This window comes from Triticum dicoccoides, chromosome 7B (genome assembly GCF_002162155.2).
Source record: "Triticum dicoccoides isolate Atlit2015 ecotype Zavitan chromosome 7B, WEW_v2.0, whole genome shotgun sequence".
Lineage (NCBI taxonomy): Eukaryota > Viridiplantae > Streptophyta > Magnoliopsida > Poales > Poaceae > Triticum > Triticum dicoccoides.
In genome coordinates, this window is record NC_041393.1 from 742,893,853 (window position 1) to 742,910,427 (window position 16,575).

General features: G+C 49.4%; 1 protein-coding gene across 1 annotated transcript; it reads left to right on the forward strand.

Moving 5' to 3' along the window:
* Positions 1-12,073: 12,073 nt before the first annotated feature.
* LOC119339628 (thiosulfate sulfurtransferase 16, chloroplastic-like) lies at positions 12,074-13,747 on the forward strand. Its single transcript, XM_037611609.1, has 7 exons — positions 12,074-12,162; positions 12,247-12,315; positions 12,405-12,530; positions 12,753-12,826; positions 13,241-13,311; positions 13,415-13,468; positions 13,554-13,747. Exons 1-7 carry the CDS (start codon positions 12,074-12,076, stop codon positions 13,626-13,628), a joined length of 558 nt encoding a protein of 185 aa, XP_037467506.1. The 3' UTR covers positions 13,629-13,747.
* The last annotated feature ends 2,828 nt before the right edge of the window (positions 13,748-16,575 follow it).

Below are 16,575 nucleotides of genomic sequence, written 5' to 3' on the forward strand. Positions count from 1 at the left end.
CAGTTTGTTTTATTTGTCAACGAGGGCAGTTTCTAGAAGTGACTTCACATTTAGATGTGAGATATTATCTCACATCTAGATGTGACATAGACAGACCCATAGTATTTTTATCTTCACTGCCAATGTTTTGAAAAATAAAATCTTCGGTTCTAGTATCTGTTAGTGTAAAACTTGGATGAATTCATGCCACTTCTTTGGATGCTAGTTACTTCTGGCGTGCCTCACATAGGAAATGTTGCTAGCAGAACATCATCAAACGCGCCATGCTTGGATCATAATTTTCATTATTTTGTTAGAGATTTTTTGCTTTTAGAACATGATGACGGTGCTCTTTGTTTGTGGATCTTGATCAGTTTAGGTATCTTAAAAGAGTTTGAAATTAGCACTGGCGTGTGCCTTTCTATTGTAGTTGTGCTTCTAGTACGGTACTTGTAATGCTGCACGTACAGCAAGTTTGCAGAGTTGTCTCTGAATTCTGACCTTTGTATGTCCTATACGTTGAAACAAACTGAGACAATCGCTGTGTCCTGCACTCCGACAATGTTCAGATTCGTAGTGCACTGCAATTGCTGCCTGGCGTGCCTGCTCGTCGATCTCTGCTCCATGGATCACGCCCCCAAGGTCCTGGTTTGGAATGTGCGCGGCCTCAACGCGCGCGCTCGCCGCACCGCCATTCGGTCGCTTGTTGTAACCACCAATGCATCGATTGCCTGCTTCCAAGAAACGGAGGTGTTTGGCAACAAAAATGGTAACGTAATCAGATCGCAGCGTTTTAGGAGGTGTAACGAGTTATTTCTCAATTTGTTTGGTTGGCCTAGGTAACGTAATTGGATAACGTCGCTCCTCCTCTTCTTCCCCGGCGCGTCTGTCTCCCCCACTCAAGACTGCCGCCGTCGCTCGCGAGCTATGCTCCTCACTTTCAGCCGCTTGCTGCTTGGATCTCGCGCGCCGCCGGCCGCCGTCTGACCCAAAGCATGCGTGCCGCTAGCTGCTTGGATCTCACGCTGCGGCGGACGCCAGTGAAGCATGCCGACGGCTGGCGAGCTGTGGTTGCCGCTGCTCTTTTTCTCTCACACTATTTGAGCGGGTTGTGCGGCTGTGGGAACAGAAGACGGGGTCCCGATACAGCCGATTTGGGGCGTAATCAGTTTTGTATAGCGATGGGACCTGATTACACTGTATCTGATTACAGCCGTGGTGAAACAAACACGATTTGGCGGTAACTGATCCCACTGTAATCAGATTACGTTACAATCTCAGTGACCAAACACCTCGATGCAGTTAGTTTGCTCGTCGGTTGTCCTCGAGACTCTAGGCTCGGATTTTGACGACTATGTGTACTTGCCCGCGGACGGGACCCGTGGCGGCATCCTGTTGGCATGGAAGAGTAGAGAGGTGGCCATCACCGATCCTCTTTTCACTACCAACGTCTAGTCTGCTAAGGTCTCCACCGCGTCTGCTTCGGCACTCCATGGTGGCTCCCCGTTGTCTACGGGCCCCAACTTGACGACGACAAGCTTGCCTTCATGCAAGAGCTCCGCGACATTCGCGACGAGTGCCCCGGACCGTGGATGTTGTGCGGGGACTTCGACCTCATATATCGCGACGAGGACAAAAACAACGGGAACGTCAACCGCCGCATGATGGGTCGCTTTCGACGCGTGCTCAACGACCTAGGGCTCAAAGAAGTGTACCTCAGCGGGAGACGCTACACTTGGTCGAATGAGCAGTCGCCCCCGACCCTTATCCACCTCGATCGGGTGCTTTGCACCACGGACTGGGAGGAGCTTCATAGCGCGTGCCTCCTACACTGCCTCGCCTCCGTCGTCTCCGACCACAGCCCCCTGCTCCTGGAATGCTCTCCGATAGCGCCTCCACACCGGCGCTTCCACTTCGAGGATTTCTGGATTCGCCTTGACGGATTCCACGACGTCGTCGCGGCTGCATGGCGCTCTGTCCATGTGACGGACCCATTCCGGCGATTCATGTTGCGCATGCAGGCCACCGCGCGCCAGCTCACTAGCTGGAGTTCGCGGATTGTGGGCAATGTGCGCCTCAGGCTAGCGATCTCCCGCGAGCTTCTCCTCAGGCTTGACACTGCTTTGGAGATTAGAGCTTTGTCCCCGCACGAAGACTGGTTGCATCGCCAGATCAAGGCCTCCTACCTAGGCCTTGCTTCCCTGGAGCGATCCATCGCTCGCCAACGCGCCCGCCTTGCGACCCTCAAAGACGGCGACGCCAACACATCCTTCTACCACCGGCAATGCTCCTATAGGCGGCAGAAGAACACGGTGCACAGCCTGATGGTTGACGAGGAAATCATCACGGACCAGGGAGACATGGCTGCGGCAACTTACGCGCACTTCAACGCTCTGCTTGGCACCGCCGCGCCCCGGGAGTGCACACTGGACCTCTCCGCCCTCATCACGCCTGCCAACCTCGACGACCTCGATGCACCTTTTGACGCCGAGGAGATTTGGCAGGCCATCAAGCGCTTGCCTGCGCGCAAAGCACCCGGCCCCGACGGCTTCACCGCTGACTTCCTGCACGCATGTTGGCCCATCGTCAAGCAGGACCACATCGACGTGTTCCAGTAGCTCTATGCGCTCCGGGGCCGAGGTTTCAGCTGCCTTAACTAGGCGCTGCTCACGCTGCTGCCCAAGCGCGCGGACGCTCGCTGTCTCAGAGACTACGGGCCGATAAGCCTCATCCACCTCGTCGCCAAGATCTTCGCGAAGGTCCTCTCGCTGCGTCCCGCGCCCAAGCTTAATGCCCTCGTCAGCGCGAACCAGAATGCGTTCATCCCTGGACGCTCGTTGCATGACAACTTCGTCCACATCCGGCAGTCGCGCGCCTCCTCCATCAGCTCAAGGCCCCCCGCTTCCTGTTGAAGCTCGACTTGGCATGGGCCTTCGACTTGATCAGATGGCCATTCCTCTTCGAGGTACTGCGCCAATTCGGATTCGGCAGCCGCATCCTGGACTGGCTGGCCATTCTGCTTTCGTGGGCCAGCACCAAGGTGCTCCCGAACGGCAAGCCCGGCCTGACCATCTGGCATCGCTGCGGGTTTTGACAGGGTGATCCCCTCTCGCCCCAGCTATTTGTCCTCGCGGTCGACACACTTAGCCGTCTCCTTCACCGAGCCACCGAGATGGGCATCTTGCAGCAGCTTCACCCGCAGCGCCCGATCCCAGTCGTCTCGCTATATGCGAACGATGTGATCCTATTTTGCCACCCCACCCAGGGCGACACCATGGCTGTGAAAGGAGTCCTGTAGCTCTTCGGACGCGCGTCGGGCCTCCAGGTGAACTTCCTGAAGAGCTCTGCCACACTCATCTGTTGCGACGCCAACGACGTGGCACCCACCATCGGCGCACTTGGCTGCCCCATCGTGGACCTGCCTATCACATTTCTTGGCATCCCGCTCATGATCAAGCGCCCATCCGCTGCCCTGCTCCAACCCGTGGTCGACAAAACTGCTGGCATGCTGCCTACCTGGAAGGCGCGCCTCATGAACAAGGCTAGCCGCCTAGCTTTTGTCAAGGCCGTGCTTAGAGCCATCCCCATCCACCAGCTGCTGGCGCTAGCACCACCGAAGCAGATCATCAAGGCACTGGACAAGATACAGAGGGGATTCCTTGGGCCGGATGCGCCGAAGCCAATGGCGGCAACTGCCATGTCAACTGGCGGCGCGTCGCACGGCCGATCTCGCTTGGAGGACTTGGTGTCCACGACCTCGAGCGCACAGGCCTCGCCCTCCGCACACGTTGGCTGGGGCTAAGCCGCACCGACAGCACCAGGGCTTGGAGTGGTCTTGACCTGCGGTTCTCCGCCGATGAGCGCGCCTTTTTCTTTGCCTCGACCATCATGCAGATAGGCAACGGCCAGCTCGCCTTATTCTGGGAGGACCGCTGGATTGACGGACGCTCGTCAGCGAGATCGCGCCGGCGTTATACTCTTGCATCCCCAAGAGATGCCGCAAGCTGCGACGGTGGCGGATGGCCTTCAGGCCAACAGTTGGGTGCGCGACATATAGGGCACCATTGGGATTCAAGAGATCGGCGAGTACTTGCAACTCTGGCACATGATTGAGCACACAACGCTCTCCGCCGAGCCAGATCATCTACTCTGGAAGTGGAGCTCCAAAGGCACCTACACCGCGCAGTCCGCCTACTTGCCACGTTCCACGGATCCACCGCATGTGATGCTTGGAAGCTCACTTGGAAATGCTGGGCGTCGCCCCGGGTACGCTTCTTCCATTGGCTCGCCCACTTGGACCGGTGTTGGACCGCTGACCGCCTCGCCCGTCGCGGCTTGCAGCACCCCGCGTGCTGCCCACTCTATGACCAGGCGCCGGAGACCCTCCAGCATCTCCTCCTCGCCTGCCCGTTCTCCCGGCAGGTATGGTATGAAATCCTGAGCTGGCTAAGGGTTCCCTGCAACCCGCCTGATGGCGAGCCATCAACCAACACCTGGTGGCTCTCCGTGCGGCAGCACACGCCCAAGCCTATGCGCAAGGGCCTCGCCTCGGCGACACTACTCATTCCTTGGATGCTGTGGAAGCATCGGAACGACTGCGTCTTTGACAGAGCCAGCCCTTCATCTCCCATAGCCAGCTTGGATCTGGATTGAGTTCATCCTCTATAAGACACATCCATATTGGTGAAAATCAAGGCCGGCCGACACACCGTCTTGGTCCTCCATAGCGTCTGTCGTCTTCCACCTGCAAGTCCAACTTTTTTCCCTTTCTTGTTCATGACATATTTCCATGTTCTTCTTACCCTTTTCCTATGTTTGTACTATTGAACCGGTGTAATTAAGGTAGTGCAAATGTTAATTTCTGTTATTCCTATCCACTTTATTCATGCTCTGGAATCGACATTGGTAGTTGCACCCGCACCCCTATTCATATTCAAAATCGCAACTATGTAATGAGCCTCCAATATCAGATAATATTGAGCGTTGATGTTGGGCATGACTGAGCTATTTCCATCAAATGTTGATGCATGTTTCCATTAGTTATGCACATTAGTAGACCATATCTGTCCTGCCATATCATTTTAGCATTGATACTTCAGTTATTATTTTGAAGATAGTTTGTAGTATAGATTTTTTTTCATGTACTTATTCACATCTAGTAAAAGGTCAGTACCAACATCTTATTGAAGAAGAACTATACTAAAAGTGTGTTTTCCATGCCATTAGAATATTTATTTATACACTATTAACCTTAGTACATTCCTTTATTGCAACTCTTGAGAATGCTACGTATAGTTCACCATGGGCAACCACATGTTTAGGCAGTTTCTTGATCTACAAGTCTCACCTCCCCTTATTTATTTTTTGTCACCATATAATTGAACTAATAAATTAATTAAAGTAGTTTTTGTCAGTGACTAACCTTCCAATTTATGATTTTGTACCACCTTGTATGATGGCTGCTCTTGATCTTCATTCGATTGTCTTATGGCCAAGTTACAAAATGATGATATAGTAAGTTATGAAGGTCAAACACAAAGGCGTTGTGTTAATTCGTTTGTGCCCCATCAGACATTTTTCTAGGCTTGGGAGCAACATTTGCAGTGTTAGGCCCCCTTACACCTATTAATTTGAAAAAAGTCCTAAAGGTTCCCATCTGCCTACTCCAGCAGCAGCAAGCTTCCGGCCAAGATCGAAGAAGTTGGCGGATCAAAGGCAGAATCGGGCAGCCTGGATCGATGAAGTTAGTTGATCGGAAGCTCGGACTTGGAGTGAGAATAGTGGCCGGGAGAAGAGTTTTTTACCCCGGAGAAGATTTTCGGGAATTGATGGCTTGAACATAGGATTCCATCTGCTCTTCTTAACATAAGAACGAAGGCCGCCGATCCGAGCTTGTCTTAATGTAGTAGCCATAATTCTCACCCCAGCAAGGCAAGCCATCAATAAAAATGCACATGTGGGAAGCATGGTGACCACATGTGAGGAGGACTCCCGGTCTAGTGCTTATGCTACTACAACCTGACAATCATGTATGACACATTAGTATCATCGGAACTGAAAGAATTACCCATATCGATCAATTATATTCCAATCGATCAATTCATCATATGGCAACAATAATTTTTGTCGTCAGCGAAAACAAACAGAAGGAAAAGTATATCTTTGCCGTCTGCAAAAAAATAACAGACCGCAAAGTGAGCTCTTTGTCGTCTGCGAAAAATAACAGACAACAAAGTGAGCTCTTTGCCATCAGCGAAAAAACACATACGCCAAATATAATCTTTGTCATATGCAAGAAAAACATATACAACAAAGAAGAAGCACACGTCGCGGATCGATCCCACGGATCGATGATGTGGAACAACTCACACCCCCACACCCACCCCTCCCACGACGCCCCCACACCGGTACCACCACGACCCTGCACCCACCCCTGCCCACGCACACACACCCACCCAACCCTGCCCACGACGCGCGCGTGCACACACACACACACACATGCCCCCACAAACACATGCCCACGACGGGAATGGCGAGCAAGGAGGAAGCGATGGGCAGGGCGGCGGCCGGCGCGTGCGAGGGCGGCCGAGCAGTGCGGCCGTGGATGGTAGGCGGGCGTTGTTGGGCGAGCGTGGCAAGACGGGCGGCGGCCGAGCGGCGCGGCATGACGGTCGGCGGGCAAGGGCAACGATGGGTGGCGGGTGAGGGCAACGACGGGCACGAGCGATGGCAACGGCGACGTGACGACCAGGGTAGGACGACAGCGCGGCTAGCAGGACAGGACCATGTCGTCCCGCGCCTTCCCCTCTCTCTCTATCTTCAAACTAGGGGACCACCATGGCCGGCCGAAAGCAGCAATTTCGCCACCATATCCGCCTCCTCCGGCCACCCATCTCCGACCTCCCTCGCTTGCCTCCCCGCCATGGCGGAGCGCGTCAGCCGTCGCGACCTTCTGCATCGAGAGTGGGCAGGAAGAGGGGGAGCAGGGGCAGGAAGAGAGCAGGAGGAGGCCAGGCTAGTGTTTTTTCTTAAATTTTAAAGGAATCATTATCGTTTGTAATTTTGAGGAAGACGACAAACCCGCTTGCAGCTGATGGCAAAGAGGTATAAAGCTGATGGCAAATGTCCTTTTCCATGCCGTTTGATATTATACTGCTGACGACAAAGAATCAGTTTAGCTGACAAAAAAATCTTTGGCGTTTGCCCAATGAAAAGCTGATGGCATAGTACTCTTTGCTGATTTAGGGTTTGCCGACAATTTTTTAGCATCAGCCTGTAGACCGCAAAATCTTTGCCGCCTGTATTTCAGCATTTGCCGTCTGTACTTGTCTGACGGCAAACTGCCTGATTCCGTAGTGTCAGGGCTAGGGTGCCATGAGAGTACCGGCCAAAATGGCTTGCTTAATTTCTTCCTCAGATTTTCTTTTGTAATAAATCATTTTTCAAAATCTATAACTAATTCATCTTCATTCCAAAAGGAACCTCCCAGAAGAATATGCAATTTGTCCTCATAACTAAACATTTTTTCTTTCATAAAAAGAACTAACCACCTCAAGCATCTCTCTAATATATAGAGTGAACTGGCCCATCGTCCCAATGAAGAATGGATAGATGGTTTTTGCGGTGCCGGTGATTCGTAAGAGCATGAGATAAGCATTATTTCTATCTCCATCCCTAATCCTACAATCTCTGGATCTCTACCACACGGCAGTCTCCTCCTTGTACCAAATTGTATCAAGTTCTTTTTTAATATCCTTCATCCTAGCCTTGTCAGAGTCATCTAGACAATTTACGTCGGAAAATACATCTAAGATGTCATACTCCAGATTCATTATTAAGATCTCTCTTTTTGGTTTTCAGCGCTGCCTCCAAATTTATGCTCCATCCCTTAACTTTTTTTCCTAAGTAGCTTAGTTTTAGCCTGCCAGACATCAATGGCAGAAGAGCAAGGAGTTGGTGTGTTCCGAACCTCAGAAACTAAAGTGTTGAACTCAGGGTGGTCAAGCCGCCACTTTTCAAATCCAAAAATCTTTTGGGAGGTAACCTTCTTAGCTCCAGTATCCAATAAGAGAGGGGTATGGTCGCTCCCTGTTCTTGGGAGTGCAGAGACCACAGAAAAGGGGAGATGAGCATCCCAATTGGGGCAAACAAAAACCCTATCTGTGGTAGCTTCTATTGGCAATAACCACTTAAAGCAAACCCCATTTATTAATTCCATCATTAAACAAATAGGCAAATTTCCAAGCTTTTTCTGTGGCCTGATTAATGAGCCACTTAGTTGCTTTGACCTGAATGATATGTAGCGTGGGAAAGCATATGGGATTGGCATCCGACGCTCCATTGATGTGCAAGCTAGCGTAGATTGCACTAAAGAAACGCGCATGCAGATCTTATGGATGAGTTAATTAACAACTCTAGTTTATGATAGTACGCCTAACAAATACAGTACATAGTTTAGATGGTTGTTGGAGGGCGACAATCAAGATGTCATTAGAGATAAGGCTAGGATATGCTATCGAGGGTGGATCAGTTGACCAGACTCCGCAAGTTCATATCATACTCCAGTGATTGATGCCAGGTGTCTAGCAAAGCAGAGCCAATCTTTCCAGTTGTTCCGCCTATAAATACTCTAGCAGAAACAGACTTAGACATCGTACCTATAGCTCCTCCTCCCGCACTTCCAATATTTACTTGCTCTGCTCTTTCTTCATTGATCTTTTGCAAGAATCAATCCATCAATGGCTTCAGCTTCCCCTCTGAAGGTGTCGGCCGTGGTATGCATCGTCGTACTGGCTATCGGCCTCAGCTTGGGCCAGTCGGCAGCAGACTGCAATGACTGCCCAGACACCATTGGGGGGCGTTGCGTCTTGCTTTGCATATCATGCCTCTGCCCAGCGGCATCATCGCTTTGCTCGCCCGTGTGCGGGAAGGCTTGCGATGAAAATTGCCGTCCTCGGTGACTCAGGGCATGCTATCGTGGTCCAGATTGATGGGTCGACGGATACAAGTGTGCATCTTTGCCTCGTTTGCCATCTTTTAATCCCATTTTCCCTTTTATTAAGTCTTTTAAACCCATTTCCCCTGGTGCACACGATCGGTGCGCATGCCTCCATATGTCATGCATATGTTAATCGGTGTTACGAATGATGAAAATAAAGCCCTATTGATCTGGACCACTGTAATATGGAGCATGTTACGTTATTTCAATATATATATCATGTATCATGTGTGTTCCTTTTTTCGTATGTTCATTTGGTTGAAATCTATGTGTATGTTTTAATTTTTGATTTTGCAATATTCAGCTACCTGAAATCGTGAGTTGGGCCAGTCAATTTACCATGTTAGCTCTAGGGTGAGACAAGGGCATCGCCATCCCATTTGGAAGGGAGTCAAAGGGTTGACAGTTCGTATGCAGGTGGGAGCGGCGGTGGCCGCCGGCGCCGGAGAACAGGAGTTCGGTGGAGGGGAGTGAGGAATGACATTGGGTAGTGGCAACAAGGCGGGATGTGGTGAGAGGAGGCGTCGATGCATGGGGCCAGGTTAGCCATGAGCTGTGGGATCATGCACTCCAGACGGCGTTGGCTGACCGCGCAGGGGAGGAAAAGATCATGCGAAGGAAAAAGGAAGGGATGAAGAAGAAAAACTGGGTGCTCGGGATCATCTCCGTTTCATGGTGATCTAAGGTTCAAAATATTGACTAGCGCTAAAATATTTTGGATTTCGCTACAAATCGAACGTCGGATTTTCATGCATGGGAAATTATGTTGTCGTGAGGACGACACTTTCCTTTAGCAAGCGTGGGAAATCCTCGTTTGATTTGACATACTTAAAAAATCTGATTTTAGCATTTCCGAATATTTTTCGGGTACTAGATGAATAGGTGGTTCCTTCACTTTCTTTGGGTTCTTACAATCGAGTACTATATATACTCGGTTGGCTCATTCCTCCCCCCCTCTCTCTCTCTCTCTCACTGTGTGCACGCGCGCATGTGTGTGTAAGTGCTTGATGAAGAAATCGGCACATGATAAGTACGTAAACAGTGGTTGTGTAACTCGTTTGGGTGATCTAGACCCACTGTGACTGTGTAGGTGGAAACACCAACATGTACACACAATAAGTAGGTAATTATCGTTCTGGCACTTACACAATATCTAGATGGTCTCTTTTATATAGTAGTGCTGGCCCTTTGCTTGTGCAGCACTTCTTATATGTTTCTTGGCTTCAATCTGCCTTGTTTGATGGGCTCCGATAACATTGAGCTGAATTTATCAACGTTTATCTATTACCAACTTTATTTAGATTGCACTAGTCATCAACCCATGCTACTGCACAGGCTAGTGATTCTAAATCAATTATGTTATATTATAGTAATGCTTGACCAACACAAACTTTGTATGTTTTAATTAATACTATCATAGAAGTATACATTTAGTTTTGTCAATCTATTTGGGGAGATATGCAGCCATGAATTACCATTGCCACTTGCTTAAGCTTCTAGTGCAAAAGGAAGATTCCAATATATTTTTACAACATAAGTTGCATGGTAGCTATCACCAAACATCGTAGCACCCCAGATCAATGTAGCAGATAAAATAAAAATGAATAGTTTACTTATAGATGTCAATCTTTATACATGGAAATTATGGAATTCGGTTGTTTCTCAGGTTATAGAATCCATGTGAAGGATGGTGCAGGCTACTGATATATGCCCCGTAGAGGAAACAACTTGCCAACATGCATAAATCGTCCGGGGTGAACTTTGACAAAGAAAACTATAACAAAGTCGTTAAGATGATCATATATTCACATCACAAAGACAAACTGAAACCAAAAAATATCCAACCCGTGAATTATGACCAGGCTATAATTTCATTACTCTCCATAGATGTGTACTATAGCAGGTACTCTAGCTATATAGTTTGATAGGGCCAATGCCTATGTATCAATTTATCTGGACGTTAGCACATTCATACTGTTAAATAATTATAATTTATTAATTAAGATTTTTCAAAAACATTTGAAGAAACCACCATCACACAATTTTGGATTATATATGTATGTGTAATTTATGGCTGACATTGGTATATACACACATATTTGTGATTGTGTGTGTGTGGTGATTTTTGATTGACATATTTAATTCACTTAATTCTACCAGGAAACATTATTCCATGTACCCAGATGTAACATTAGCGTGAGATATGCCAGGCAACATCTTTCTCCTCAACAATAGTTTTTTTTCCCGCGAAAAGGATCAAATCTGTTATGAAGATTCACCAGAAGTACAAAACACCACAAACATAATAAAAATTACATCGAGGTCCATGGACCACCGAACAGCCATTGCCGCCACCAGAATGAGCCGCCCACGCACCGCTGTCGCCGCTCCCATACCAGCGCAGGATTGGCCTTGTCGATGACAACAGGGAAGTATTCGTGCACGTGTCCCTAAGGACCAGCGCCCCAAAGACCATTACATATACATGTGTGGTAAAGTGCATAAAACCCCTCATACAATGAGGATATAACAAAAAGGGACTATACACGTCTAACAGAGAAAACACGCGGTTTCCCTTCTACCCTCTTCTGTTATTGTTACAAGTATATTGTACTAGTACTAGCTAGCAGGCAAAACGTACCATTGATTTCTCCAATCTCGAATAAATAGGAGCCCAAGGAGCCAGATTTCCATGGGTATACCGAGAGAGAGAAGAAGAGGGAGGAACTTCATTTGGAAACTCTCCTTCCTTCCTTCCGCTTATTGTGCCCAGTCCGGCTCCGGAGTCCGGAAAAAAATTGTATGAGACCAGGTCTCACGGATTAGCAGGTGAGACCCATCCTGATGGATGACATGTGGCATTCACAAATCACAAAGCATCCCCCCACCCCCACCTGAAATCAGGGGGGGAGAGATTAGATGCTTTGTGATTTGTGAATGCCACATGTCATCCATCAGGGCGGGTCTCACCTGATTTATATGAGACCTGGTCTCATATAATTTTTTTCCCCGGAGTCCCCAAGAACAAGTCCAGGAACAAGGAGGAGAACACATCGATCCAAACGAACGCCACGATCGAGACGATCGAGAGATAAAATGGCGTCGGCCAGCTTCATCGCCCGCTGCGTCTCCGTCCCCGCGCGCCTCATCGCCAACCCCACGCCCCTCGCCATCACCACCTGCAGGTAAGTCTCTCTCTACACAACCGATCCTGGATCCTTTCGGTTCCGATCTGCTTCATGCTCCGTCTCAAATGATCTGACCTGCAGGCTGCGGCGGCTTGGCGCCGTGGGAGCGAGGCCGGTGTGCGCCGCCGGGAGGATGCTCGGCTCCGTCAGGTCGGTCAGGGTGATCGATCGGGTGGGACTGGTCGAATGACAGGGTTTTATCTTTCGATTTATACGCTTGTTCCTTCTTCTCGCTCCAGATACGGCACCGGAGCAGCGTCGGGCCCCAAGGAAGCCAATGCGGAGGTGGCCGCCGTGCCGCCATCGGTGCCGGTGCGCGTCGCCTACAAGCTGCAGCTGGCCGGCCACCGCTACCTCGACGTGAGGTAAACATACCGTCAGTCCGTCACCTGCTTAACCACACAATCACCTGCTTAATCCCTGCTCTGCCTCTGCCGCCTCTGCACTCTGGGCTCTGTACTGTCAACAGATAGAGAGAAAAATTCAGTTCGCTGCAGACTGTACAGAAAACAAATATGTAAATTGTAAATTGTACGAATTCGTTAGATCGATCCGAAACCAGTTTTGCTGATGTCTTGTGTCTGCAGAACGGAGGGTGAGTTTGGCGGCGGGCATCCGGCAGGAGCGGTGAACATCTCCTACATGCACAGCACCGGCTCAGGTAATTCATCAAACCCACTTCACTCCAGTGAAGCTTCCTCTTGTGTCTTGTGATCATAGAAAGAAATATATGGGACCAATGTTAGCAAGATCAATTATAGTTAAACATCTAGTCCAACGCAAAAGGTGTTGTATTTTTGGACTAGAGTGGTTTCAGAATATGAACATCCGCACTGACAAATCAGGGTAGGCAGCGCTGCAGTCAGTGGATAGGTGTATAAATCTGAACCAACACGTGAATGCACGTGAATCGTGGTGTCTCTCTTGGCGCCGCGAAAGGCCGTCGCCGGGCATTGTTTATTGTTGCTTGGGACCATGATCCGGAGCATTTTACGGATGCCGATGAATGAATAATTGTCCTTCCTGACATAGTTTACCTTGACTCCTCCAACAAAATTTGAATTCCCATTGGCAGGGATGGCGAAAAACTCGGGCTTTCTAGAGCAAGTGTCGGCGATATTCAGGAGGGAAGACGAGATCATCATTGTACGCCTTCCACTGATCCGAAACACGCTCGGTTTTTTTTTAATTTCTTTTGGGTCATCATATCCTCCTTAAATTCAATTCAAACTTAGCTTGTAAATTTCAGGGATGCCAAAGTGGCAGGAGGTCCCTCATGGCAGCAGCCGAACTCTGCTCCGCCGTAAGCACGTCAATGCCAATCCATCTCATCGTCGCTGCTGTTTCATAAATGTCTCTCCCTGATGTGTGTCATGTAACTTTATCAGGGTTTCACTGGCGTGGCCGACATCGCCGGAGGGTTTTTGGCTTGGAAGGAGAACGAGCTGCCGATCAACCAGTGATGACGTCAACTTCTCTGAATGTGTCTCAAACATTATATAATCTGTCTTTAGGCGCGCTGCTCTGCTCCAAGGTTGTAACCGGTATGGTCGTCTTGATCTCGGATTCAAGACGGCACGAATAGTTAATGGAGCTTCATATAAATGTTCTAGGATATGTGCAAAATGTTGGCACAATTAGAGATTATGAGCCTGTTCAGTTTTCCTTTCGATGCCTTCTGTAAATTGTTCATTGTGTAAACCTAATCAGATCTGAACAACTTTAATTCTGATGAGGTACATGCGCACAAACACCAGACGCGCATGCACACATCAAGGTAGAGCACGCACGCACACAACAGCTCATCACACAAAGAACTCACCTTGGCTGTTCAAATTGACGCGCGCTGCCCACCGAAATCACGCGCTACTGGGCTATACGTATGAATCGAGGACCGGTGGGTGCAGTCCAACGGCTAGAGGCCTCGTCCGCCCCGTCCAATTTCACCCGCTTGTCGACGTGGCCGGACAACTGTGGACGATCGATGCACCGTTGCTTGGCTTCTGAAGATTGGCAGGCTTGGATTCCCGCGAGTCTGCGGCTCCCATGGCCAGAGAGGCAGCAGCCACTCACAAGACAAGCCAGATGCTTCAATCAAAATCCTAAATCCACTCGCACATCACTTTTTCTTATGAGGGGAAAAGAAACCAAAGAAGCGACCAACAACAACAGAATGAATCCACTCTATAAACGACAGGGCCAAATCAAACCCATAACTAATTAAGAGACGCAAGATCGGTTTCGAGCTTGCCTTGCCTCCTTAGTCTTGTCCTCTTCGCCGCTCGCCCGCCCGAGAGGATCCCCTTCCCTCTCGATGTTTCCTCCGTCGCCACGTCCGCCGCGCCGGGAGGATCCGCGACCGAGGAGGGCGTACACCCGTGCCGACGGTCGTACTCCTCCGTCTCGCGAAAGAGAAAGCTCGGCGGCGGCTCGAGGCCCTTGTTCGTCCACTTCCTCGCCGCGCGCTTCCTCGAGCCGTCCGAGTGGAAGCGCCACTCACGCTCGGGGTCGCCGCCCCTGCCGGAGCTGCCACCGAAGCTGTGGCCGGAGCTCCACATGCGGCCCCACATGACGGCCGTAGGCGGAAGTGGGCTCACCGGCGGCGAGAAATGTGAGGAGAAAATGAGGAATTGCGGCGAGACGCGGCGGCGGGGGGCTAGGGTTTTGACGCGCATATGCCTCGCGAACCCGTAGATATACTGCTTGGGGGTGGGGTGGGGCGGTTTGCCGGCCGTGATAAAAAAATTTACGAGCCGGACGAGTATATGGGCTCTGTTCTGACCAGAAAATTGGACCGTATACCGGGTCTGCTAAAGTTGCTCTTAAGCGCGTATTGACAAAAAAGAAAAGCGTTAAAGTAGGGGAGTGGGCCCCTAGGATTGTTGTTGGTCTCTCGTGCCATGAGCCCGTGACCGTTGCATGGTCTGTCGTGGAGCTATGCATGCACGAGTGGATAGAGACTGGCAGACAAGTAGACCATTACTTGTGGAACCGACTAAGTCCTGTCAGGCTGCATGCTGAAAGTTTGAAACGTGTTGCGCGGTGCTGAGAAACGTGGCGTGGTGTGGCGTGGCGTCGGTTCCATCTCTGACTATTAGTAGTAGCGGTGATTGAAACCTTTCCCCTCTGTACTGCGAGCGCTGGGTACTGCCGTACTAGTAGTAAGGACATGCGACTGTGCTTGTCTGTTCAAGCATATGAGAGGCATGAAATCAACAAATGATTCGTCGTAGGATCATCTGGCGAGGGACATACACTGTACAAGTGAATCGCGGCGCGCCGTGCGGCGTGTACAGTTTATGTCCCCGACAGACGATCTAGGACGGCTCTGCGACTTGGTGCGAATCGGTGGCACTGGATCTGTGTAATTGAGAGCAAATCCAGACCAGACCGAGATCGAGCACAGCAACACACCCCCACGACGCCTCCGCCTAGCATATTCCACTCCGGACCGCACTCGCCGTCGACCCACCTCGACCCAGACGTGGTCGTCCCTGACGCCGGTTTCCCTCCGGTGAGCACCGTCTCCTCCCCACTCCCCTATTTGTTGGATGTGCTCTGCGTCGCTGGCTGCGGCTATGTGAGGTTGGGTGCGTCAGCTAGTCTATTAGCAGCACACCATTCGACTGATGAGGGCAAAAGTGTAGTGATCCAATTCTGGACATGGATACATCGATTGAGCTAGACTCCTCGCGATTTCAGTTTTTCAGGTTTAAGTAACAGAGGACTTCAGTCACGGTCGTAGGCTCGTAGGTATAAATATTTGCTTGATATTACTATGTACTGATTCAATTATCAGTGTCTCTTTTCTTAAGTATTTGCTCTTTTAGTATCTTTAATAATACTGGTGTTGTTGTACTGTAGCTGCATAAAGCTATGCTCCTGAATCCTTGCTAATGCTATTGTGTAAGTGTTACAGTAACTTAAGATGGCCGAAGCTTTGTTTGGAGCTTTGTATGATGGATAAGTATCAGCTGTGATACTTTCTTCCTTTCGATTTATAGGGCTTATTTAAAAAAAATTATCTCTTCGTTCTATATGTCTTAATTTTATTGCTTCCCATCACAATTTCAGATTTTGAGGTTCATTAAATCACTACATGCAAAGATTAAAAAAAACTAGTCAGTGCATGTAATTTTTTTAGTCAATTATTGATCATGCATGCATTCATTGAAATTAATGCATTAGTAAACAAACTTTTTTGAGGAAAACGAACACATTAATGGAGTGTTTTTGCAAACTATAAAATGTATTCTATCACCCATCATCTATCTTGATTGATGAAACTTTTGAATTGATGCCTGTAAACCGAAAAGGAGGGAATAGTATTGTTTATTGATTATTCTTAACTGCCTCACTTGTTTTGGATGGTACCTGTCAATGTCATGTTCAAACGAGAGTCGTAAGGAC